The 19,742-nt window shown below is 51.0% G+C and overlaps 10 protein-coding genes across 10 annotated transcripts; 5 read left to right on the forward strand and 5 right to left on the reverse strand.

Annotated features, from left to right (window-relative positions):
• Positions 1–73: 73 nt before the first annotated feature.
• On the forward strand, positions 74–537 carry N7468_007876 (CVNH domain-containing protein; the record flags this gene model as incomplete). Its single annotated transcript, XM_058477172.1, has 2 exons — positions 74–290; positions 350–537. Coding segments are annotated over 2 exons (405 nt in total), but the record flags the coding sequence as incomplete, so codon positions are not given.
• A 530-nt stretch (positions 538–1,067) lies between these two features.
• On the reverse strand, positions 1,068–1,399 carry N7468_007877 (uncharacterized protein; the record flags this gene model as incomplete). Its single annotated transcript, XM_058477173.1, has 2 exons — positions 1,068–1,247; positions 1,307–1,399. The coding sequence occupies 2 exons, from the start codon at positions 1,397–1,399 to the stop codon at positions 1,068–1,070; spliced, it is 273 nt and encodes a 90-aa protein (XP_058327518.1).
• Positions 1,400–2,145: 746 nt separating this feature from the next.
• Positions 2,146–3,063, reverse strand: N7468_007878 (uncharacterized protein; the record flags this gene model as incomplete). The annotated part of the gene is made up of 1 exon (XM_058477174.1): positions 2,146–3,063. The coding sequence occupies one exon, from the start codon at positions 3,061–3,063 to the stop codon at positions 2,146–2,148; it is 918 nt and encodes a 305-aa protein (XP_058327519.1).
• A 150-nt stretch (positions 3,064–3,213) lies between these two features.
• N7468_007879 (uncharacterized protein) lies at positions 3,214–3,489 on the forward strand (the record flags this gene model as incomplete). Its single annotated transcript, XM_058477175.1, has 1 exon — positions 3,214–3,489. One exon carries the CDS (start codon positions 3,214–3,216, stop codon positions 3,487–3,489), a length of 276 nt encoding a protein of 91 aa, XP_058327520.1.
• Positions 3,490–4,951: 1,462 nt separating this feature from the next.
• Positions 4,952–7,333, forward strand: N7468_007880 (Glycogen synthase; the record flags this gene model as incomplete). The annotated part of the gene is made up of 4 exons (XM_058477176.1): positions 4,952–5,413; positions 5,535–6,897; positions 6,955–7,150; positions 7,204–7,333. 4 exons carry the CDS (start codon positions 4,952–4,954, stop codon positions 7,331–7,333), a joined length of 2,151 nt encoding a protein of 716 aa, XP_058327521.1.
• Positions 7,334–8,408: 1,075 nt separating this feature from the next.
• N7468_007881 (NMT1/THI5 family protein) lies at positions 8,409–9,582 on the forward strand (the record flags this gene model as incomplete). Its single annotated transcript, XM_058477177.1, has 4 exons — positions 8,409–8,487; positions 8,529–8,701; positions 8,760–8,780; positions 8,839–9,582. The coding sequence occupies 4 exons, from the start codon at positions 8,409–8,411 to the stop codon at positions 9,580–9,582; spliced, it is 1,017 nt and encodes a 338-aa protein (XP_058327522.1).
• A 623-nt stretch (positions 9,583–10,205) lies between these two features.
• On the reverse strand, positions 10,206–11,697 carry N7468_007882 (uncharacterized protein; the record flags this gene model as incomplete). Its single annotated transcript, XM_058477178.1, has 5 exons — positions 10,206–10,387; positions 10,446–10,611; positions 10,672–10,973; positions 11,032–11,354; positions 11,423–11,697. Coding segments are annotated over 5 exons (1,248 nt in total), but the record flags the coding sequence as incomplete, so codon positions are not given.
• A 486-nt stretch (positions 11,698–12,183) lies between these two features.
• erg20 (bifunctional (2E,6E)-farnesyl diphosphate synthase/dimethylallyltranstransferase) lies at positions 12,184–13,313 on the reverse strand (the record flags this gene model as incomplete). Its single annotated transcript, XM_058477179.1, has 2 exons — positions 12,184–13,107; positions 13,194–13,313. The coding sequence occupies 2 exons, from the start codon at positions 13,311–13,313 to the stop codon at positions 12,184–12,186; spliced, it is 1,044 nt and encodes a 347-aa protein (XP_058327524.1).
• A 467-nt stretch (positions 13,314–13,780) lies between these two features.
• N7468_007884 (anaphase promoting complex subunit CDC23) lies at positions 13,781–16,069 on the forward strand (the record flags this gene model as incomplete). The annotated part of the gene is made up of 3 exons (XM_058477180.1): positions 13,781–13,887; positions 13,949–14,654; positions 14,714–16,069. 3 exons carry the CDS (start codon positions 13,781–13,783, stop codon positions 16,067–16,069), a joined length of 2,169 nt encoding a protein of 722 aa, XP_058327525.1.
• Positions 16,070–16,244: 175 nt separating this feature from the next.
• N7468_007885 (ATP dependent DNA ligase domain protein) lies at positions 16,245–19,320 on the reverse strand (the record flags this gene model as incomplete). The annotated part of the gene is made up of 2 exons (XM_058477181.1): positions 16,245–18,129; positions 18,179–19,320. 2 exons carry the CDS (start codon positions 19,318–19,320, stop codon positions 16,245–16,247), a joined length of 3,027 nt encoding a protein of 1,008 aa, XP_058327526.1.
• Between the last annotated feature and the right edge of the window lie 422 nt (positions 19,321–19,742).

Below are 19,742 nucleotides of genomic sequence, written 5' to 3' on the forward strand. Positions count from 1 at the left end.
AGATCTGATTAGTTGACGAACTTCTCCCTGGCCCATCAATGCTATAAAGACTCGGGGATATCTTTCAACCAGCCTTCATCAGCCTCGCTCCCCATCGAAGCATTACCAGTATTTTATCTACCGTGTGACTCCTGCCATTTGGAGCGACAATAGCAACATGAGTTTCCACGTTTCTGCTGTTGAGTACGAGCTCGAGGATGGCCACATTCTGAAGGCCGTTCTTACGGATGATGAAGGGAATGAGAAGACATCTCAGCTGGATCTGAACACTATCATTGACAACGACAATGGTCCGCTACGCCATTACTACCAATACCTTTCTCCGAAGCTGACATGTTGATCCCGCTAGGCTCCTTCGCATGGAAGGACTCCAAATATTCCGATAGCGCAAACGATGTCAAGCTCTCGAAAGAAGGAGACGATGAGGTTCCTGTGCTGAGAGCCCGGCTGCTAAACGTTGATGGCGAGGAAGTCGATGCGGACATCAACCTGGCGGAGCGAATCACGAATGATAATGGGGTTCTCAGGTTCAACTAGACAGTTACACGCTATATATATCAGAGGCTGGACCCAGTTTTACGAATTGACACATGCCTATGAAAGGTAACACCCAGTAGCAGAAATTCTCACCGGACCTATGAAGAGAGCCCCCGGGCACTAGGCCCTGCTTCTTAACTTTTCACTGCTTCTTCTTTTACCCTCTTTATCTCCCCTCCCATGCAGCTTCTCCTCGTACACAGCCTACAACTTAAGAGCCGAGCTAAGCGCCATTGCATTGAAGCTTAGTTCCCTGCACAACAGGATTATTGTTGGCATGTAGTATTTACCCAACCTTAGTTTGAAATCCGATGGAATTGTGTTCTACAGTCACATAAAAGGGGAATTCGTCGTAATCGTGATATTGGCATCGTGATGCTCTATGCTACCCTGAATGATATCCACAAAACTCCACTAACCAGCGCATATTGTACAAGATATAATGCGTAGCCGTGCCACGCCGACTCAATCGGGTGTAATCTCAACGATGATGGCTTTGGTAGGATGTCTCAAGATCGATTCAATCGAACTTAGTTTCCGGGGAGGGAGCCCAGGCCCTTTTTCTCGCCGAGAGACTTGGGCTCGTGACCGCCCTTTCCACTGCCCGAGTTGTTGGGGTTGGTGTTGGCAAGACCGCCAAAGACCTCGGGGTTAGATTCGGTATATTCAGGCATAGGGGCGACCTTCTTGGTGTGCTCGAGAGGGGCGTCCTGGAATCGAAATGTTAAGACAGTGATCATCGTCGTGAGGAAACAGAATGTAAACTCACAGAGTTGCCAACACCGTGGGCCTTGGTCTCACCGGCCTCAATGGGGTTGTCGCTCTGGGGAATACCGTTGTCGTACTCGGCGCCGCGAACCATTGTGTATGATGTAAAGGAGAGAAGACTTGAAAAGTTCTGAATCACTTATTAGCACGCTTCCCTCGTCTTTCTCGTGTGTCCAAACACGAACACAAGACAAGTCAAACTTGGACCTACCTTTGAAGGGTAAATTGAATCTGAAGCTTCTCAATTGGTGCGCAGAAAGACCAGTATTTAACACCTTTCCCCAGAGCTCCTAAACTTGTCTGTGACAGCATCATGAGCTCATGGCCCCACCATGACTTCATGCGGCAAATGCACCCGATCGCAGGTAGATCTAGGAAACGGCGCTTAAACAAGGGGTCTCGGTGGAGACGAACGGGAGTGCCATGACCTCTTTTGCTTGGTCTGCTTCTAGAAACAAGATTAAATGTTGAGACAATTTGCACACTGTTTGCAATGAGGTACGTGCGGGGCTACTGACTATTTGCGGGTAGGAAGAGCTCTCGGGACCTCAAGCCAACTCCGCCTTGGAAGATATGCTCCCCTCGCCCACACTTTCCAACAGCATAATGAGAGAAAGGCGAAGGCAATCTACTATGCGTGCATTTCGGGCTTACGTGAAAGAATCAGGCCACCCTTGGCTTGACGTTCCCGCGTACTAGTAACTACGCATCAGATCAATCTCCATGTGCTTCTTACAGGTCTTTCATTAGAACTACATTGGGAAGCTTCAATTGCATAGGGGGGTTTCTCTAACTCATTATGAATTAAGCTCGCTAAAAAAAAGACCCCTGAAAACAAAGCTAAATCTCCAAGACCCTTGGTGAGGGCAATGACGTCCTCTCGCCGACCGCTCTGACCAGCGAGAGCGCGCGCTCTCCGAGCTCCTCACAAGTGAGGGGCGACACGAAGCTGGCAGAGCTCCCACTCTGCGCTAATGACGACGTCGTCTCAAGTGACGTCTTTGAGCTAAGGGGGGAGTTACGCCTCAGCAGAGTCGACATAGAGTCGGTCGAGGTGTTCCCAGTGCTTTCCCGGAGCAGATCGTCCATATACGTGCAACGGTCTACCCGAGATATCAACGACGATTCCTCGAAGGAGATATCCTGGGCTCCGATCTCGGGGGACTCGGCACCCCTAGCCATGCCGAATTTCTCCCATATCTCCTCGAAGCTGATCGCAAGTTGCGAAAACCGGATGCTCTCGTGCCGGGGAGTGATGGTCGACCACGACTCGGACGACCATCTGAAGTCACTGGATGTTGCCGACGCAGTGTCATTGTCCAGTTCCCCCTCAGGGCCGCTGCTCTCCTGGACGTGAGCACTCTCCGCATCGACGTCCCCGGCCACCGCTTCCAGGCGCGGAATGGCCTCGTCCTCAAACGCAACGTAGAAACGTGGTCGCAGCCCGAATCCGCTGGGTGTCTTCCAGCGGTCCACCAGGATATGCTGGCGGATTGGCTGCGCTGTGACGTTAACCGTCTCCTCAACTCTCCCCTTGGGCTGAGGAAGCGGACGATCATCAAAGCAGATAAAGTCTGGGTACAGCGGGAACTCGTACCGCGGGGTTGTCGGCTTCCAAGTACGACGCTCTTTGTGCTCCCGGTAGCGACGCTTGATTACGTTGGCGGTCTTTCGCGCCGGCGACAGAAGGGCCTTGACAGCCTCTCCAAGAGACTTCTTGGCAACATCGTCAAATGTCATCTTCAAAGATAAACCCATGTTTGCAGGTTGGGTCGTGAAAACTTGAAGCTCGGGGGTATCAGAATACGGGACACAATATGTAAAGGCAAAGGGAATTGGCTTACAGGGGTTGAGACGCGAGATGGCAAATGCGCAAAGATGGTAAATGCGCGAAGATGGGTTGCAACAATGTATGCTGCAGGAAGTTGCGGGGCAAGCGAAGTTGAGCCGCGATATGGCAAATCGCATGAAGATGGGTTGCGGAAATCGCTACTTCAAGAAGTGACTGAGCAAGAGGTTGAGTCGCAAGTGGTGGAACCTCAAAGATCAACTTGCGAGAAAGCGGCCTGCAAGAAGGAGAATTCGCCGTGTAGGAATGAGGTTCAAGTGTGGCAGGATTGGTTGCAAGAAGCTGAGACGCAAGACACCGAGCCACGAGGAGTCAGCTTCCGAGTTGAAGTATGAAAGCTCAGTCGTGGTGAATGAGACGTGCGAAGCTCATAACCAAAAGTTGAGGAAAGGAAAGGAAGATCTCAATATCGAAGGAGAGCTTGGGGGCTCTATGGACGACTGGCGGGCTCGATATTATTCACTACGATGCCCACTCACTAGCTTAGCTTTAAGGTATTTCCTATGCGAATCCGTTTGATGCCATTTACTTGATTGGCTACGTTATCCTAGCTCCACCAAAAAAGGAAAATAGGGTATCTTGCAAAAATTCGCGATTTTCTCACGACGAGCAGCGTCCAAATACTACCATAAGGGGACAGCTTGAGTCGTTGGCAGCCAGCAGCTCTATATCTGCTGGGGTCTCATTAGTATCTACTTATAGAAGAGCGGGGAGTCCTGATATTTCAGGCACGTATATTCAAGCTTTCTACTACTAGCCATAGTAAGGTAAGCCATCTCCGGTTGGTCAGTCGCTTGCGACATGCTAGTACCATGCTGCTTGTAAAGCGGCCCTGGAAAAGCATGACGGGCTACGGGGTATGCAGGGCACTCCGTGCGCTCGATGAAGCTATACATGTTGATTTCTAATTCAGAGCCTGTTCCTAGTAATCGCGGCTCGAATAATCTACGGACGAACGTCTTTGGCTACATACACCAGCTCTAGTTGCGGGCTCAAATCCAGCCAAAGTATATTGTGGAGTGGCTGCAGATACGTTCCAGTACTTGGGCCAGTCGGCGCCCTGAACTACGGCTGGGGTGGGCCCATATGATGTCACGCAGAGCTCTGCTTCCCCAGATGTGACCTTCACACCCGTCAAGCCTACTGGCGGCTTCCGGGGACAGCGACACCGACACCATAAGATACAGGATCGACGCCGCCTCGGGCTCCCAATGGGCCAACCTTGCAGGGGTCGCAGTTCTGGTCCCCATTCCCGGCTTCATATTACCTGGCAGGGTAGTGCGACATGAGATTAAAAATTCCCCAGCTTAGAACTTGAGAAAGTTTTTGACCGGCAGCTTGTTCGGGTGTCTTAAATTAGGCCGACGGTACAGTCGTTGCACGGTGTTTCATCGGGCCAGGGCCAGCTGCTCGATCGGTTGGCGCTAGACCGTGGTTCGCTCGGGCAGAGCCTTCCACCGGATGGGGAAAGGGTGACCTTGAATACTTGGATCTATAACTTATAATCCTAAGATATTAGGGATTAGTAGGAAGAAAGGTCGAGGGCCTGGAGACAGCTTGCAGGTGGCAATGCCCCGTGACAAGCGCACGGAGTTCCTGTGAACGTGGGGACGCGAAAGCTCTAAAAGTGGAGGCGTGGAGGCGTGGAGGCGAAGGCTGGGGGAAGGAAAAGCTGGTATTCAAGTTTCCAGATTTCACCCCCCGCGCTCGGACCCGGAGCTGCTCAATCCTCCCAAAAGCTCTTCCCCCCTCTTTCGTTCTTTTCTCTTTACCTCCTCCTGTCTGAAAATCGCCGCAATGGCCGACGAGAATGGTTCTGAGCCGATCAAGCGCGATGTGCGCAACCACATGCTCTTCGAGGTGGCCACCGAGGTAGCTAACCGCGTTGGCGGTATCTACTCGGTGCTCAAGTCCAAAGCTCCAGTCACCACGGCCGAATATGGAGAACGCTACACTTTGATCGGCCCCCTGAACAAGGCTTCAGCCGCCGTTGAGGTAGAAGAACTCACCCCGGCCAGCCCGGCTATGCGCGAAACCATCGCCTCCATGACCGAGCGTGGAATTGAAATTGTCTACGGGCGCTGGCTGATTGAAGGCGCCCCGCGCGTTTTGCTCATCAACACTGGTACTGGGTACCGTTGGTTGGATGAATGGAAGGGCGACCTGTGGAACATTTCGGCGATCCCATCCCCCGACGCTGATCATGAGACCAATGAGGCAATCGTCTTTGGTTATCTCGTGGCGTGGTTCTTGGGTGAGGTATGTGACTGGATACCAGCAACCTCTTCGGACCCTCTTTTTGGGTGGCTGGAATACTCCTAGGCAGTTGGGTTGAGAAAAAAAAAAGGACAAGGATTTACTGACTCTCTTCCTGCAATAGTACATTGCTCATGAACGCCGCCGGGCCGTTGTGGCCCACTTCCATGAATGGCTGGCAGGCGTTGCTCTACCGTTGACTAAGAAGCGTCATATGGACTTGACGACTATTTTCACCACACACGCCACTCTGCTGGGCCGATACCTCTGTGCTGGCTCGGTCGACTTTTACAACAACCTCCAACACTTCGACGTCGATGCAGAGGCCGGGAAGCGTGGCATTTACCACAGGTACTGCATTGAGCGCGCTGCGGCACACAGCTGTGATGTCTTTACAACTGTGTCGCACATCACCGCGTTCGAGAGTGAGCATCTGCTCAAGCGTAAGCCTGACGGTGTTCTGCCCAATGGGCTGAACGTGAAGAAGTTCTCTGCTATGCACGAGTTCCAGAACCTGCACTCGCAGGCGAAGGAGAAAATCAATGACTTTGTTCGGGGTCATTTCTATGGCCACAACGACTTTGATCTCAATAACACCATTTACATGTTTACTGCTGGTCGGTACGAGTTCCGTAATAAGGGCGTCGACATGTTCATTGAGGGACTGGCTCGCCTCAACCATCGGTTAAAGAGTAGCGGATCGGAGACAACTGTCGTTGCATTCATCATCATGCCCGCCCAGACCTCCTCCTTGACTGTCGAGGCACTCAAGGGCCAAGCGGTTGTCAAGTCTCTTCGGGATACAATCGAGAACATTGAGAAGGGAATTGGAAAGCGGATGTACGAGCGGTGTCTTTCTTGGAAGGAAGGAGACAACATGCCCGACGAGAAGGACCTTATCACGAGTCAGGATCGTGTCCTGCTTCGTCGTCGCTTGTTCGCGATGAAGCGGCACGGCCTGCCTCCTATCGTCACCCACAACATGGTCAACGACCATGAAGACCCCATCTTGAACCAGCTGCGCCGCGTGGAGATGTTCAACAGAGAGTCCGACCGTGTCAAGATCGTTTTCCACCCGGAGTTCCTCAACTCCTCCAACCCAGTGCTTCCATTGGATTACGACGACTTTGTCCGCGGAACTCACCTGGGTGTGTTCCCATCTTACTACGAGCCCTGGGGCTACACCCCCGCCGAATGTACCGTCATGGGCGTTCCCAGCATCACTACTAATCTGTCCGGATTTGGATGCTATATGGAGGAGCTGATTGAGAACTCCTCGGACTACGGCATCTACATCGTTGACCGTCGCCTGAAGGGTGTGGACGACTCGGTCAACCAGCTGACTGACTTCATGTACAATTTCACCCTCAAGAGCAGACGTCAAAGAATCAACCAGCGTAACCGCACGGAACGCCTGAGCGATCTCTTGGATTGGAAGCGTATGGGTCTGGAATACGTCAAGGCTCGCCAGCTCGCATTGCGCAGAGGTAGGTTCCCTGTTCGCATTGGCGTCCTGAGATGCACGACTAACATAGACACACTAGCTTATCCTTCCTCATTTGATGGAGCGGAGGACTACTTTGACATTATTGGTGGCACAGAGCAGAAGATCTCCCGCCCTCTGTCGGTGCCCGGCTCCCCACGCGATCGCTCTGGGATGATGACCCCAGGTGACTTTGCCTCGCTACAGGAGGGCCGTGAGGGGCTAAGCACCGAGGATTACATTGCCTGGAAGCTTCCGTAAGTTTTGCTCTTGTCCAATGCTCCGGACTGGACGCTAATTGGACGAATAGTGAGGAGGAGGAACCGGACGAGCCCTTTTTCCCGCTTACCCTTCGAACTCGCAAGTCTGCTGATCGCCCCCAGTCGCCCTTGGACCGCATCCCTGTCAATGGGGGAAGCCATTCGCCGAAACATGAGTAGGCAAAGTTCAAGTTTTGGTGGCGGGGTTTGGTGAATCGGCCGAGCCCCGCATGGGCTAATCGCATTTGGTGTTCATGTTTCTTTTCCCTTCCCGTTCTACCAAAGTACTACTTGACGTCACTGTGTAATTGATCTCCCATGCATCCTGGAAGCCTTCATACGTTTTTTTGTTTTCTTTCTATTTTGCTTATTTTGGATATTCTACATCAATATATTTTGACCATTTGGATTCACGTTTTGCTCCAGATCCTACTCTTGCCCTCGCAGGGTTACTCTAAAAAGAGTGGTCATAACATGGTATGATCTTCCGCAATCTTGGCGCAGAAGGTAACTCGGGACTTCTGGTCTCCACGAGCGGTTGAACTCGGGAGACTGTGGATTCATGCACCAACTTACGCATGACCCCAATTGGGGGGGTGGAGAGCTCCATGGGGCTCTTTGATAGGCACGGAGGACTGTGTTCCAAGGACTCTCTTCCCGGTGAACCTTTTCTTTCGTGATGCAGCTATGATCTATGAACGGGACCAAGCTGGCAATTGATCCCCACCTTGACCAACCTATTTAACAGCTCTGCCCCTCATCCTCAATTCTGGTTTTCTTTTCGCAATCACTTGATTATTTTTTTCCCCTTGATTCAATTCGACTTCCAAGACACAGTCTACCACCGGTACGACTCTCTACAATGGAGCCGCGCAGGTCTTAGCCAACCCCGCCGTGGGGTATCCCCACAGGTTGTTTTCGCTGAAAGATCGTCAGGGTCAAGGTATTGTACATGGTATAACAGTCACTGCAAACGCATGACAGGTGTTCGGCCGAGTCGATTGCTAGGATCCTATGTTCCTGGTGATTGACTGGTCGTTCTGAGATTATACTGTCAAAACTTGATCTAGATAATACTAGCGAAAGGACATGCGTGACTTTTGATTGTTCCCCCTACTCTTTGCTGTTATGTGCATCTGTGTCTGTTCTGTGCTGCTAAATTGCTGATTCAGGGTTTAGCAGCTCATGCCAGGCATGGATGCATATTATGTTGGCATACTAACTCGATCTAAGTTTCTGAACAGCTCTCGTCACCATGGCCACTGACAAGATCACCTTTTTGACCAACTGGTATGCTAACAGCCCACTGGAGCAAAGCTTTCAATATCTCGATTGTGGAATTTTTGTTTTAGAGCGAAGGCTAAGTTTATTGAAGGCACGCCACCCCGTACCACGCCCCCCCTCTATCTCGCCCAGTCTCGCGGCTACTTCAAGGATGAGGGACTCAAGGTCGCCCTTCTGGAGCCCAACGACCCGTCCGATGTCACCGAGATCATTGGTAGTGGTAAGGTCGACATGGGTTTCAAAGCGATGATCCACACGCTGGCTGTATGTAACCTTCTGTACAAACATATACGAGAGCAGATGTTTACACCACGACCATTAGGCGAAAGCTCGCAACTTCCCGGTGACCTCAATCGGCTCGCTCCTCGATGAGCCCTTCACCGGTGTCGTCTCACCTGAAGTCTAGCGGCATCACCCCGGACTTCCGCTCCCTGAAGGGCAAGCGCATCGGCTACGTCGGCGAGTTCGGCAAGATCCAGATCGACGAGCTGACCAAATACTACGGCATGACCGCGGACGACTACACCGCCGTTCGCTGTGGCATGAATGTCACCAAAGCGATCATCCGCGGCGACATCGACGCGGGTATCGGTCTCGAGAACGTGCAAATGGTCGAATTGGCCGAATGGCTTGCTGAGCAGGGTCGCCCCCGCTCTGACGTTCAGATGCTGCGCATTGACCAGCTCGCCGAGCTAGGCTGCTGCTGCTTCTGCTCGATCCTGTACATCGCCAACGACGCATTTATCGCCGCCAATCCGGAGAAGGTGGCCAAGTTCATGAAGGCTGTTAAGCGGGCCACTGACGATGTGCTTGCCAACCCCGCCGCTGCGTATGAGGAGTACATTGATGTCAAGCCCATCATGGGCACCCCTGTCAACCGCAAGATCTTCGAGCGCTCGTACGCGTACTTCAGCCGGGACCTGAAGAACGTTCAGCGTGACTGGCAGAAGGTCACCAACTACGGCAAGCGTCTGGGTATCTTGGACGAGGATTTCGTCTCCAACTATACCAACCAGTTCCTTTCTTGGACTTTGGACGCGGACTCGACTGACCCCACGGGTGACCAGAAGCGCATGGCGCAGCTGCAGGAGAAGGTCGCCGAGGAGGGCGGCTTCAAGCGCCTCGAGGTTAGCTCTGCTGCTTAAGGAGATAGCGTTTTAAGAGTCACGCAGGCCTAGCGGATTGATAACTCGTCCGACTTTCACTCTTTTATCTGGCCTAATGTCACCTTAACAGATCAAAGCCTAAGAGAAGAGCATCTCTGATGGTCAAATTTTCTTTTCGTGGGACACTAGTGTGTAATCATCGTAGTATGGCAGATTGTAATTGGCCTGCCAGGTCACATCCATTGGTATCTCAGGCTGTATCAGTTCGTCAAATGGTTACGACGTAGGACAAAGCTAGACCATCCGCAAATCTTCCAGTCTCTCTCCCTATTGCATTCTAAACAGATCCATCAAAATCCCGATCAGCAGCAAGCGGCTTGACCAGGTGACCAGTCTGCTGCTGACATTAAATGATCATAGCGAGACGAACCGTGTCACACACTCAAAACACCTCGGGACTGGCCCAGTCGATTAAGACACGCCGAGAAGAGGCTATTGAAGATGGCTTTTCTGTGAGTTGACTATTGAAGCATTATCCCAACATGCAAAGTGATTCCTGCAGATGTTAAGTCCTTGGTAGGAGCAAGAACCTACTATACGAAGCTTATTCTCCATGGTAGAGCATGTCCCAGGATAAACAATCGCGCAATGAACTAAGCTTGTCACTGATCATTTAGCCATGGATCCTGAAGTAGCTCCTTCGCTGACTTTCTATCTTCAGGTCGCCACTGGAGCATCCCTTTCATGAAATCTATAAACATCTCCTTATTTTTCCCCTCGAGGAACCCTTCCGATTGCTCCAGACTGACCCCCGTCGGGATCTCTATGTCCTGTTTCCACTTCCCTGTAGGTTATCTCCGTAAGTTATTGCCAAGCACACTGGGAGAGAAATTAACGCTTACCGTCACTTGTGAAGAATTCATGGCTACGTTTCCCACGTTGAAGCATATCTAAAGGAGGTGGCCCGAGAAGCCCCATAACTTCTGCAAGGTGTGCCCGGGTTGAATACCCTTTGCCATCAGGGTCATTTCCGTAGAAGAGATGTCTGCCCTCAAACAAATCCCACACCTGTGATTCATAGACGGTTAATAATGACCATGAGAGAGAGGAGTGATAGGCAGAGCATACCATGGCACCAACATTCCATATATCAACTGGGTAACTCCAATCAGTCTTCAGCATTACTTCCGGTGATCTGTAAACATTTGGCTGTGCATCGTGATTCCTCTTCTCATCCCCTTGTACAGCTGATCCGAAATCACTCAGTACTGCTCGGCCAAACACCTTTGGTAAGTCAAAACGTCGCGACGCGTAGATCGGTAAACCATTGACGATTTTCCGGGGTGAAGGGTTCTCCAGTTCAGCTTGACAAAAATTCTCAAGGATAGACATGTCTTCTATTTCCTGGAGGATATTATCGCTTTTGATATCTATAAAAATGTAGTTAGGGTAATGCGTTTCCCCTAAGGCCTCATAGATATGTATTACCTATATGGACGAGTTTGCACTCAGTGTGTAGATAGTCAAGTGCAAGGAATATTTGCATAAGACCGGATTTGAGGAGATCTTCAGTAAATCGATGCTGAGGATTACGGTAAAGGAGGTCCCGGAAGCTCTCCCACATCGGCACCTGAACAAGACACTGATGGTTACCCCTCGGAGAGGGAACCGTGAAGATATCTACTGCTTTCCGCACATGAGCATGACCAGGGTGCCATGAACTCCCTTGGTTCAGTAGCTTGTATATCTGAGGCTCCTCATGATTGTCTTTGTCGAGGGTGTAAAGTTTGAGCGTTACATATCGACGACCCCTGCTTGTTTTAGTATGTCAGTGTTTAGTTTGATCGGTACTTTCCAAGGGCGATTTGCCATGGCTTACGCAAGGTCTCGAGCCAGCCACACGGTCGAAGTTGTCCCAAACCCTAATTTGCCAATGATCTGGTATTTGGAGATAAGTATTTCGCCGACAGTGGCAGGATAATATTGTCTCCGATGAAATTGTTCAAATCGCTCCTCCTCAAGTACCTCCGAGGGAGGAACGGTCTTGTAACCGCCGGTGGGAAATATCAAGGGAGGGGAGGGAGGCTTTCGAAGCACCTTTGTGGCCCATCTCATAATATTTGCCATGCTGAAAATACAGAGGAGAACATCCTTTTCTGAACGAGGTTATGGAAACGCGCAATACCTGCGATCGGAGTCTGACAAGTTGACTACGGATGAGATTGATGTCGACACAGGGGGCACTTGTCCCGGCGGTATCGTATGTTAATAACGCCCAGCTGACACTATGCTCCGTGACATTTTGGCCGCAGGATAAACATGAAGTACATTTTAGACATCTGATCGTTCGAATACGTCGAAGTTGAAGAATCGGATTCTGAATCCCGGCCCGTCATTACCCTGCGCGCTACTCGAGGATTGGGAACGATACCTACACGCCCTTCAACCACGTTGAATGGCGCTATTCCCGACATGGAAAGGGTGGGGCGATTTGCTATGTACAATTCATTCGCTTCGTACAGTCTGATGCTCATGCTTATATTACTTCTTTATTTGACTGGCCCGAGGTCGTGTCTAGTAATCATAACACATCACAAAGGGTCTCGCTATTAAGGCTATGTCCAGTGCCCTGCCCCATATCTATTTGGTTCGCTTGTAGATCTTGGCCAGGAAGGACTCAAAGACCTCCTTCTTCAGGCCGCTGGCCTCGTCAACGGCAGCGATCTTGGCGCGCAGATCAGTGACCACGTTCTCCTCGTACTCCTTGTAGAGCTGATCGAGCTTGAGTTCGTTGAAGACAGCCTTGACCTTGGCTTCCTGCTCCTTGTCCTTGCGGCCGTAGGATGCATCGAGGATAGCACGCTGCTCAGGAGTGGCGAGTTTGATAGCTTGATTGACTAACCACGAGCACTTGTTGTCCTGAATATCGGTGCCAATCTTGCCAATCACCTCGGGGTCGCCGAAGTTGTCCAAGTAGTCGTCCTGGATCTGGAAGTACTGACCCAGCGGGATCAGGATATCATGAGCCTGCTTGAGGTTCTCCTCGCTGGCCAGCTGCAGATAGTGCAGAGCGAGGGCGACAGGCAAGTAGAAACTGTAGTAGGCAGTCTTGTAAGTGACAATGAACATGTACTTGTCCAGGGAGAAGTTGTCGAGGTTCACATTGTCCTCGGGAGCAGTGATCAGGTCACAGAGCTGACCCAACTCGGTCTGCCAGGTGGTCTCGTGGAAGAGCTCGACAAGATCAATGTAGGCGGGGTGAGAGCGGAAGCGCTGCTTGAGGATGAGGTAAATAGCACTCTCCAGCATGAAGGCATCGTTGATGGCAATGAGGCCAACACCCTCCTGGCGGTACCAGCAAGGTTGCCCGCGACGAGTGATTGAGCTGTCCATAATGTCATCGCTGACCAGGAAGAAAGCCTGGAGAAGCTCAGTGAGCCAACCCAAAATGCTCAGGTGCTGGAATTGTTCATCGGTCAGGGGCTTCTTGAGGAGGGCGAGACCAGTGTCAGGAACGGAAAGACCGCGGTTCAGTTTGCCACCAGGGGTATTGACATTGAGAGACTATATTTCCGAGGAGAAAGGTCAATTAGTCGAACTTGGACATGTGATAAGTGAGGGTCAATGGTCTGGAGAGGGGCATAATCTACCTTTTCGAACCATTCCTGAGCATTGTCGGGGAGGTTGTATTTCTTAGCATGAGACAGAATATCTTGAACCAGTGAGGGCCAGACGGCCTCGAAGTCCGCACGCTTGGTGGTGGCAGCCATGATCAATGGATTGAAACGAAAGATTATCAGGGGAGTTGCAAACTAAATGTTTGGCCCCGCGGAGGGGGCTTAGTGTGTTTGATCTGTTTGCATGTTTATGCGCTTTCTCGAGCTGCGCAGATGCTCCGTCTGTTCCTCGCCTGATACTTTCAAGCCATTCGTTCGCTGCAGAGGGCATGAAAAGGCACCGAAGCTATCCTTGTCATTCTATTTTTGCCTGTCCTTGCTCCGCTTCCGCGGGTCTCTATCACAGCAACCGCTGCGCCAACGTACTACGACTCGATAGCTCCGATCGATAGCTCCGCGGTCACCAATTGTTGAGCCGCAGACAGACGCCGCCTCGAAAAGAGCATAACATGCGATCGAAGACCACCTGGGTCAGGCGAATCTAAAAGATCAGCCTACTCCTTTCCTTTCGACGATTTGAGCTCCAACAGCGCGCGCTGTAGCGCAGATAATCAACAATCATGGATATTACACATGTCACACCAGACGCGATTCAAAATCTGAAGTTTCAGCTTGAAAGTGCAGCAGTGAAATGCTCAGAGCGATGTCTCTATCAATCAGCGAAATGGTATATTGACAAAAGAAATTTGCGCTGGATCTTAGTAAACTGACGACTTCATAATGTGCAGGGCCGCAGAGATGCTAGACGCCCTTGCGCCGACCGACGAGGAAGACACCGACCCAGAGTCCCCCATGGATATGACAGAGCCGGCGCATCTGCCAGTAAACCCTTATCTACGCGAGCAAGACCCCGTCGAAGCAGCCCTGGAGGCTCAAGAATCCTACAAATACCTTCTCGCGAAGTCATTCTTTGACACCCGCGAATTCGATCGTTGCGCCGCGGTGTTTCTCCCCGCGGCAACTTCGCCTGTGCCACTCTCGGTCATCTCGCCGAACTCGAAACCCAAGCAAGGACGAACATCCCTGAAGGGCAAGGAGAAATCATCAAACAGCAAGACTAACATCCGCAGAAACCCGTACCCGAAACTCAGTCAAAAGTCCCTCTTTCTTGCCCTGTATGCTAAGTATATGGCGGGAGAGAAACGGAAGGACGAAGACACAGAGATGGTACTGGGCCCAGCGGACGGTGGCACGGCAGTGAACCGAGAACTACCAGATCTGGCACGCGGCTTGGAGGGGTGGCTGATGGAGCGTAGTGCGCAAGGACTGGAAGACCAGAGCCAGGGCTGGCTTGAATATCTATACGCTCTTGTTCTGTTGAAGGGCCGAAACGAAGAAGCGGCGAAAAAGTGGCTCATCCGCAGCGTGCATCAGAACCCATTTCACTGGGGCGCATGGCATGAGCTGAGTGATTTGTTAGCCAATAATGAGGATGTTCGTTTCTTTCAATCCTCAGCAAAACAACAGGACTAGGCTGACTTATTCTTCCACAGCTTAAACAAATCGTTGGACAGCTGCCACAGAATATCATGACTTTGGTCTTTCATGTGTATTGCAACCAGGAGCTGTACCAGATTACCGAAGAGACGTGGAAAGCCGTAGCAGAACTTGAACAGCTTTTCCCCGGCAGCGCTTTTCTGAAGACTCAAGAGGCACTGTTGCACTATCATTCCAAAGGTAACTCTCCGCTCTCCCATACGCCCTTGTTTCACATTGCTCATTCGCCATCATTAGACTTTGAACGAGCATCCGAGATTTTCAATGAGATTCTCTCAACTTCGCCGCATCGTCTGGACAGTCTCGACCACTACTCCAATATTCTATACGTCATGGGTGCCAGGCCCCAACTCGCCTTTGTGGCCCAAATCGCAACCGCTACCGATAAATTTCGCCCCGAGACGTGTTGTGTTGTAGGCAATTACTACTCTCTGAAGTCAGAGCATGAAAAAGCCGTGATGTATTTCCGGCGGGCTCTGACTCTTGATCGCAATTTCTTATCTGCATGGACACTCATGGGCCATGAATACATCGAGATGAAGAACACCCATACTGCCATTGAATCCTATCGCCGGGCTGTCGATGTCAATCGCAAAGACTACCGCGCTTGGTACGGCCTAGGTCAAGCTTACGAGGTCCTGGACATGTCATTCTACGCTCTGTTCTACTACCAGCGCGCAGCAGCCCTTCAACCATACGACCCGAAGATGTGGCAAGCCGTTGGATCGTGTTATGCAAAGATGGGCCGTATCGAATCCAGTATTCAGGCCCTGAAGCGAGCGCTGGTTGCAGGTTCATATTACACCGAAGCTGCGCCGGCACCAGGTGGAAGCCCTGGCGGAGGCGCTCGCAAAATTCTCGACACCGAAACGCTGCACCAAATCGCCACGCTCTATGAGCGCCTTGGCGATGAAGATGAAGCCGCTGCATACATGGAGCTCACCCTTCAGCAAGAATCCGGGGGTGCTCCTGTGGACGCAAGCCTTTCCGACGAGGATCTTTCTTCTCCTTCGGAAGCCGCTGCACACAGTGACGGTGGATCTGACAGCTCCGACGAAGACAACGATGCGTCACAGAAACAGCCTGGGCGCCGGCATCGCCGAACACGCCCTCGTACATCTTCCTTCAGTATGCAGAATGATGACTCTATGAATAGCGAGACATATCATGGCACAGGCCCTACGGCTACGACGTCCCGGGCTCGTCTGTGGCTAGCCCAATATGCAATACGGCAGGGAGACTTGGATCGCGCAGACCAACTCGCCGGGGAGTTATGTCAGGATGGAATGGAAGTAGAGGAGGCAAGGGCGCTAATGAGTGATATCCGCGCCAGAAGAGAGGGTGGCGACTAGCGGGCCTGTCGGACGGAAAATGTTATGACATTGACATGATAGCGCGGCGTTCCATTCCTTCTTTCCGATGGTAGCTGCGAGATTCCAGTATTTTAGAGCCAAAGGAATCCATCGCTTCATCGCTTCATCATCCCGTTGATTAATCTAAAAACGAATTCTCTGGTATCAAAGTGTCCTAACGGATTGTAGGACATGTATCCGCCAATTCCAAAATGTGACTTGGTTCAAAGCTCACTGATATCCCAGGTTTCCCGCGGTGGCTGTCCAGCTCAGAGTGCAAGACACCTCGTGGCCCTGAGAAGTCCCATCGAACACACGCATAGTAAAGCTCGCGTCCAATACGAGGCCACTCTGTGCGCAGGCAAAAGTCAGAACTCTCAGGGCAAGCCCTCTGTTCATAAAGTATTTGATCCAAGAAGAATATAGCTCCTCGACAGGGTAAGCAAGATTGACTTTTCTTCATAAGATTGTGAACAGCTTTAGCTATCTCGTGGATCTTTGGACCCAGTGAGACTTCAGCTGGGTTGATGAGAATGATTCCGAAGGCCGTCCCTGTTGAGGCTGCTTGTGGGTGAAATTGCTGAACGAGAGGCATTGATTCCTTGGGAGCTAAGGATTCAAGGAATTCCAAAGTGGAGGTTTGGGAGCTTGGACTGTACGTGGGAATTGCCACTAATGGGGACTTGATGAAGAGTCCTTTCTCGAGTGGGGGGATTGGAGCGACTAGGTTAGTGACGGAGGCACATCCAAGCATTTCGATGTATGCTGAGGGTTCTTTTGAAGTTGCAACATCGTCTGGATTATGCGGGGAACTATTGGTCAATTGGACAGGTTTTGTGGATGCCCCATTCAGAACCTCTCTTCTTGGCTGCTTATTTGACTGAGAGAGGTTTCCAATTTCCGTCAAAGCAGTGCTGCGATTTGAAATGCCTCCGGAACTCGCAGGAAGACCCGGGTCATCGATGTATATAGTAGGGGGCATTTTCCGCTTCCGGTCATTGTGGATGTTTCTGGGCTCTTGATGAACTTCGTGGCCGGTGGGGATCGAATCCAAGCAGTCGTCACTCTCCTCATAACTGGCTGTTGCGTTTGAGTCTTTCGAGCTTGGGCTTCCACCCGACTCTGAGCTTGAACCGCGAGGTGGTGTCTCTGATCTGATGTACAGGTCATAGCCACTACCAACCCTCAATCGGTTGCGCCAATGCTCTTGTTCTTCGAGTTGATCCTGCTTGGGGACAGATCGGGCCTCGTCGGCTAGATTCTGCAGTTCCTGAAAAGATGCTGAATCTTCAAAACTCCGATCTGTATGGATCTTGAGGATCCGAGGGAACCGAAGAGTGTAATATCGGGCACCGGACGGTTTCTCGAATCCTGCACCCATGAGTTCGACCGGGAAGGTCTTTTTGAAGATCACGGATGCCGCAGGAGTGTTGGCATGCCCGTATTCAATGGCGAATTGAACAAAATCCCCCGGGTCTTGTGCTTGAAATTCACCATGCTGATTCAAGAGCTGCATGAAATTTCGGTGCATGGAGTGATGATTGAGTACGTCAATAACTCGAAAGCGAGGTCTGTCACCAGAATGCATTACTTCCTTCTTGTTCAGAAGACACCCCACCAGAAAATGTGTCCATTTCAATGGTTTCTGAGGTGAAACAAGATGAGCATGTCGCGAATCGTAATATGCACCGATGATATTAAGATCGACTGTATCGCCCAGACCAGGGATATAGTCTTTCTTAAGTTTAATCCATCCACCAAACTTTCTTTCTATACCGGAGGAATGAATGGGAAAGTAAGGCTCATCACAGGCTTTCAGGACCAGCCCCTCCCATCGCTGAGCGATAGCCCTGGAAAACGCAAGATCCAGCCTTTCATACCGATCAACTCGATCGAACCTCATAACCTCTTGCTCTGCAAGAGCAGCTCGGCCGGCGACAGGGTCTATTAAGCGCTGCAGCAAGAGACGCCTTTCACGGTGGGGCTTTCGGAGACAGACGTCGTCATCAAGAAGGAGCACGTCGAAGAAAACTAGCATCAGATGTTCGTACGGTTGAGGCCTACACAGTTAGCACCAATTAACCAGCGGATACCATCGGGCTCACTAACGGAGAATCATTGTCCACGCCTATGAGTGTCCCGGAGCGACAGATAAACTTCCGAAGCTTGTGGAAGCCTGCAATGCCACCTCGTTTGTCGCTCCAGACAACAAGCTCTGCTTCGAGGATACATTTCCGAGTAAACTTGCGCTCGGTGTGATTGAGATGAAGAGTTTCTTCTAGAATTGGAGCGATGCCGGCTCGATCTGCTGTTGAGTCTTTGCCACTTTTGGAAAAGACTTGGATGGGATGGGATTGGGTAAGATCAATGTGGATTTGACAATATTCCCCATCGTACTTTCGTTCAACACTCATCCGACGACCTTCGACCAGCTGCAGACAATGTTTGATACTTCGAGCCTTGAAATAGTCCGGCCGCCCAACTTTGATCCCAGTCCGGGGATATAGATTCTCGCACGCAACTTCAGATAGCCGGGCAGCTGTTCGGCCGTCTGGGTTCGGTGGAAATCTGTTCATAGGCTCAGAAGACAACATCTCCAGGGCGCCTTCAAATGTGTTCTGGAACTGGAGCAAGGGTGGCAGCAAAAAGTGAATTCTTCCCAGGGTATACTTCAACGGCAATGTCAGAGGATAGCCTCTTAATATCAAGCGAGTTAGCCACTTTGCATCTCGACTACTCAGTCGGCGATACAGGGGCGACAAGGTCTTGTCCACATTGACTGCTGTATGCTGCCGACGGACATCCGGCCCTGAGAAACGACATCGCGAAGCGATCATGTTCAAAGCCGTGTCTATTTCTTCTACCGTGACACCTCGACCAGGGGGAACGTAGTTCTCAGCTTGTGACATTACATTCTCGACACATTTGCCCAGGTCTGGGCCGCCGGGCTTCTTCCATTGACCCAGTTCTGTCAGCCGGGAGGACCCAAGCCTTAAGCAACGGCCAATGACTCGGGCCAACGAGGTTGCTTGCAACCAATATACACGGTCCGGTCGTTGATCTGGGAACATACACGATAGAAGAGCAAGCCTATCCGTTTCTATGTCATTGATGCAAGAGTCATGCTGGGCACACCATCGGTTGATTATCTGGATGGCAGAAGTATCCCGTTTGGTTGGCAATACCTTGGAAAAATGGTCATCTTCCAGAGCCGATAGAAGGTCACACAGAAAAGCAAATTGAAACCCCATAAGGTGGCCACTTGAAACCTCACATCAATGCCTAGATCTGCTCCAGCGTGAATATTTGACGCGTTCAGCATTTCGCGGCTCACGCGTCTTGAGTGGACACGAAAGCACGTGATAGGGCAAGCTTGCATCATCGTCACAAATACGCCCTGCAGCAGTGCTATTAACGGATACTACTGTTTCCATGGAAGGTAATGGATTCCCTTGACGCTGGACGCTTAGATTGATTACCATCATTCGAGCTCATGCTATTAGTACATCGTCCCAGAAAAGAGGGAAAAATGAAAGAAGCGACCTTGAAAAAATTGATTGGTCCCGATAGTGAGATGTTCTCCGTTCGCCAAACTCCGAGCTTTTGTACTGCACGATCCATAGTAACCTTTAATCGAAAAGTCTCGCTTACAGAATTCCCTGCTTGACGAGGC

The sequence above is a fragment of the Penicillium chermesinum genome (assembly GCF_028974085.1).
Source record: "Penicillium chermesinum strain IBT 19713 chromosome Unknown utg000006l:1.0-2335141.0:1.0-2336784.0, whole genome shotgun sequence".
Classification (NCBI taxonomy): Eukaryota; Fungi; Ascomycota; class Eurotiomycetes; order Eurotiales; family Aspergillaceae; genus Penicillium; species Penicillium chermesinum.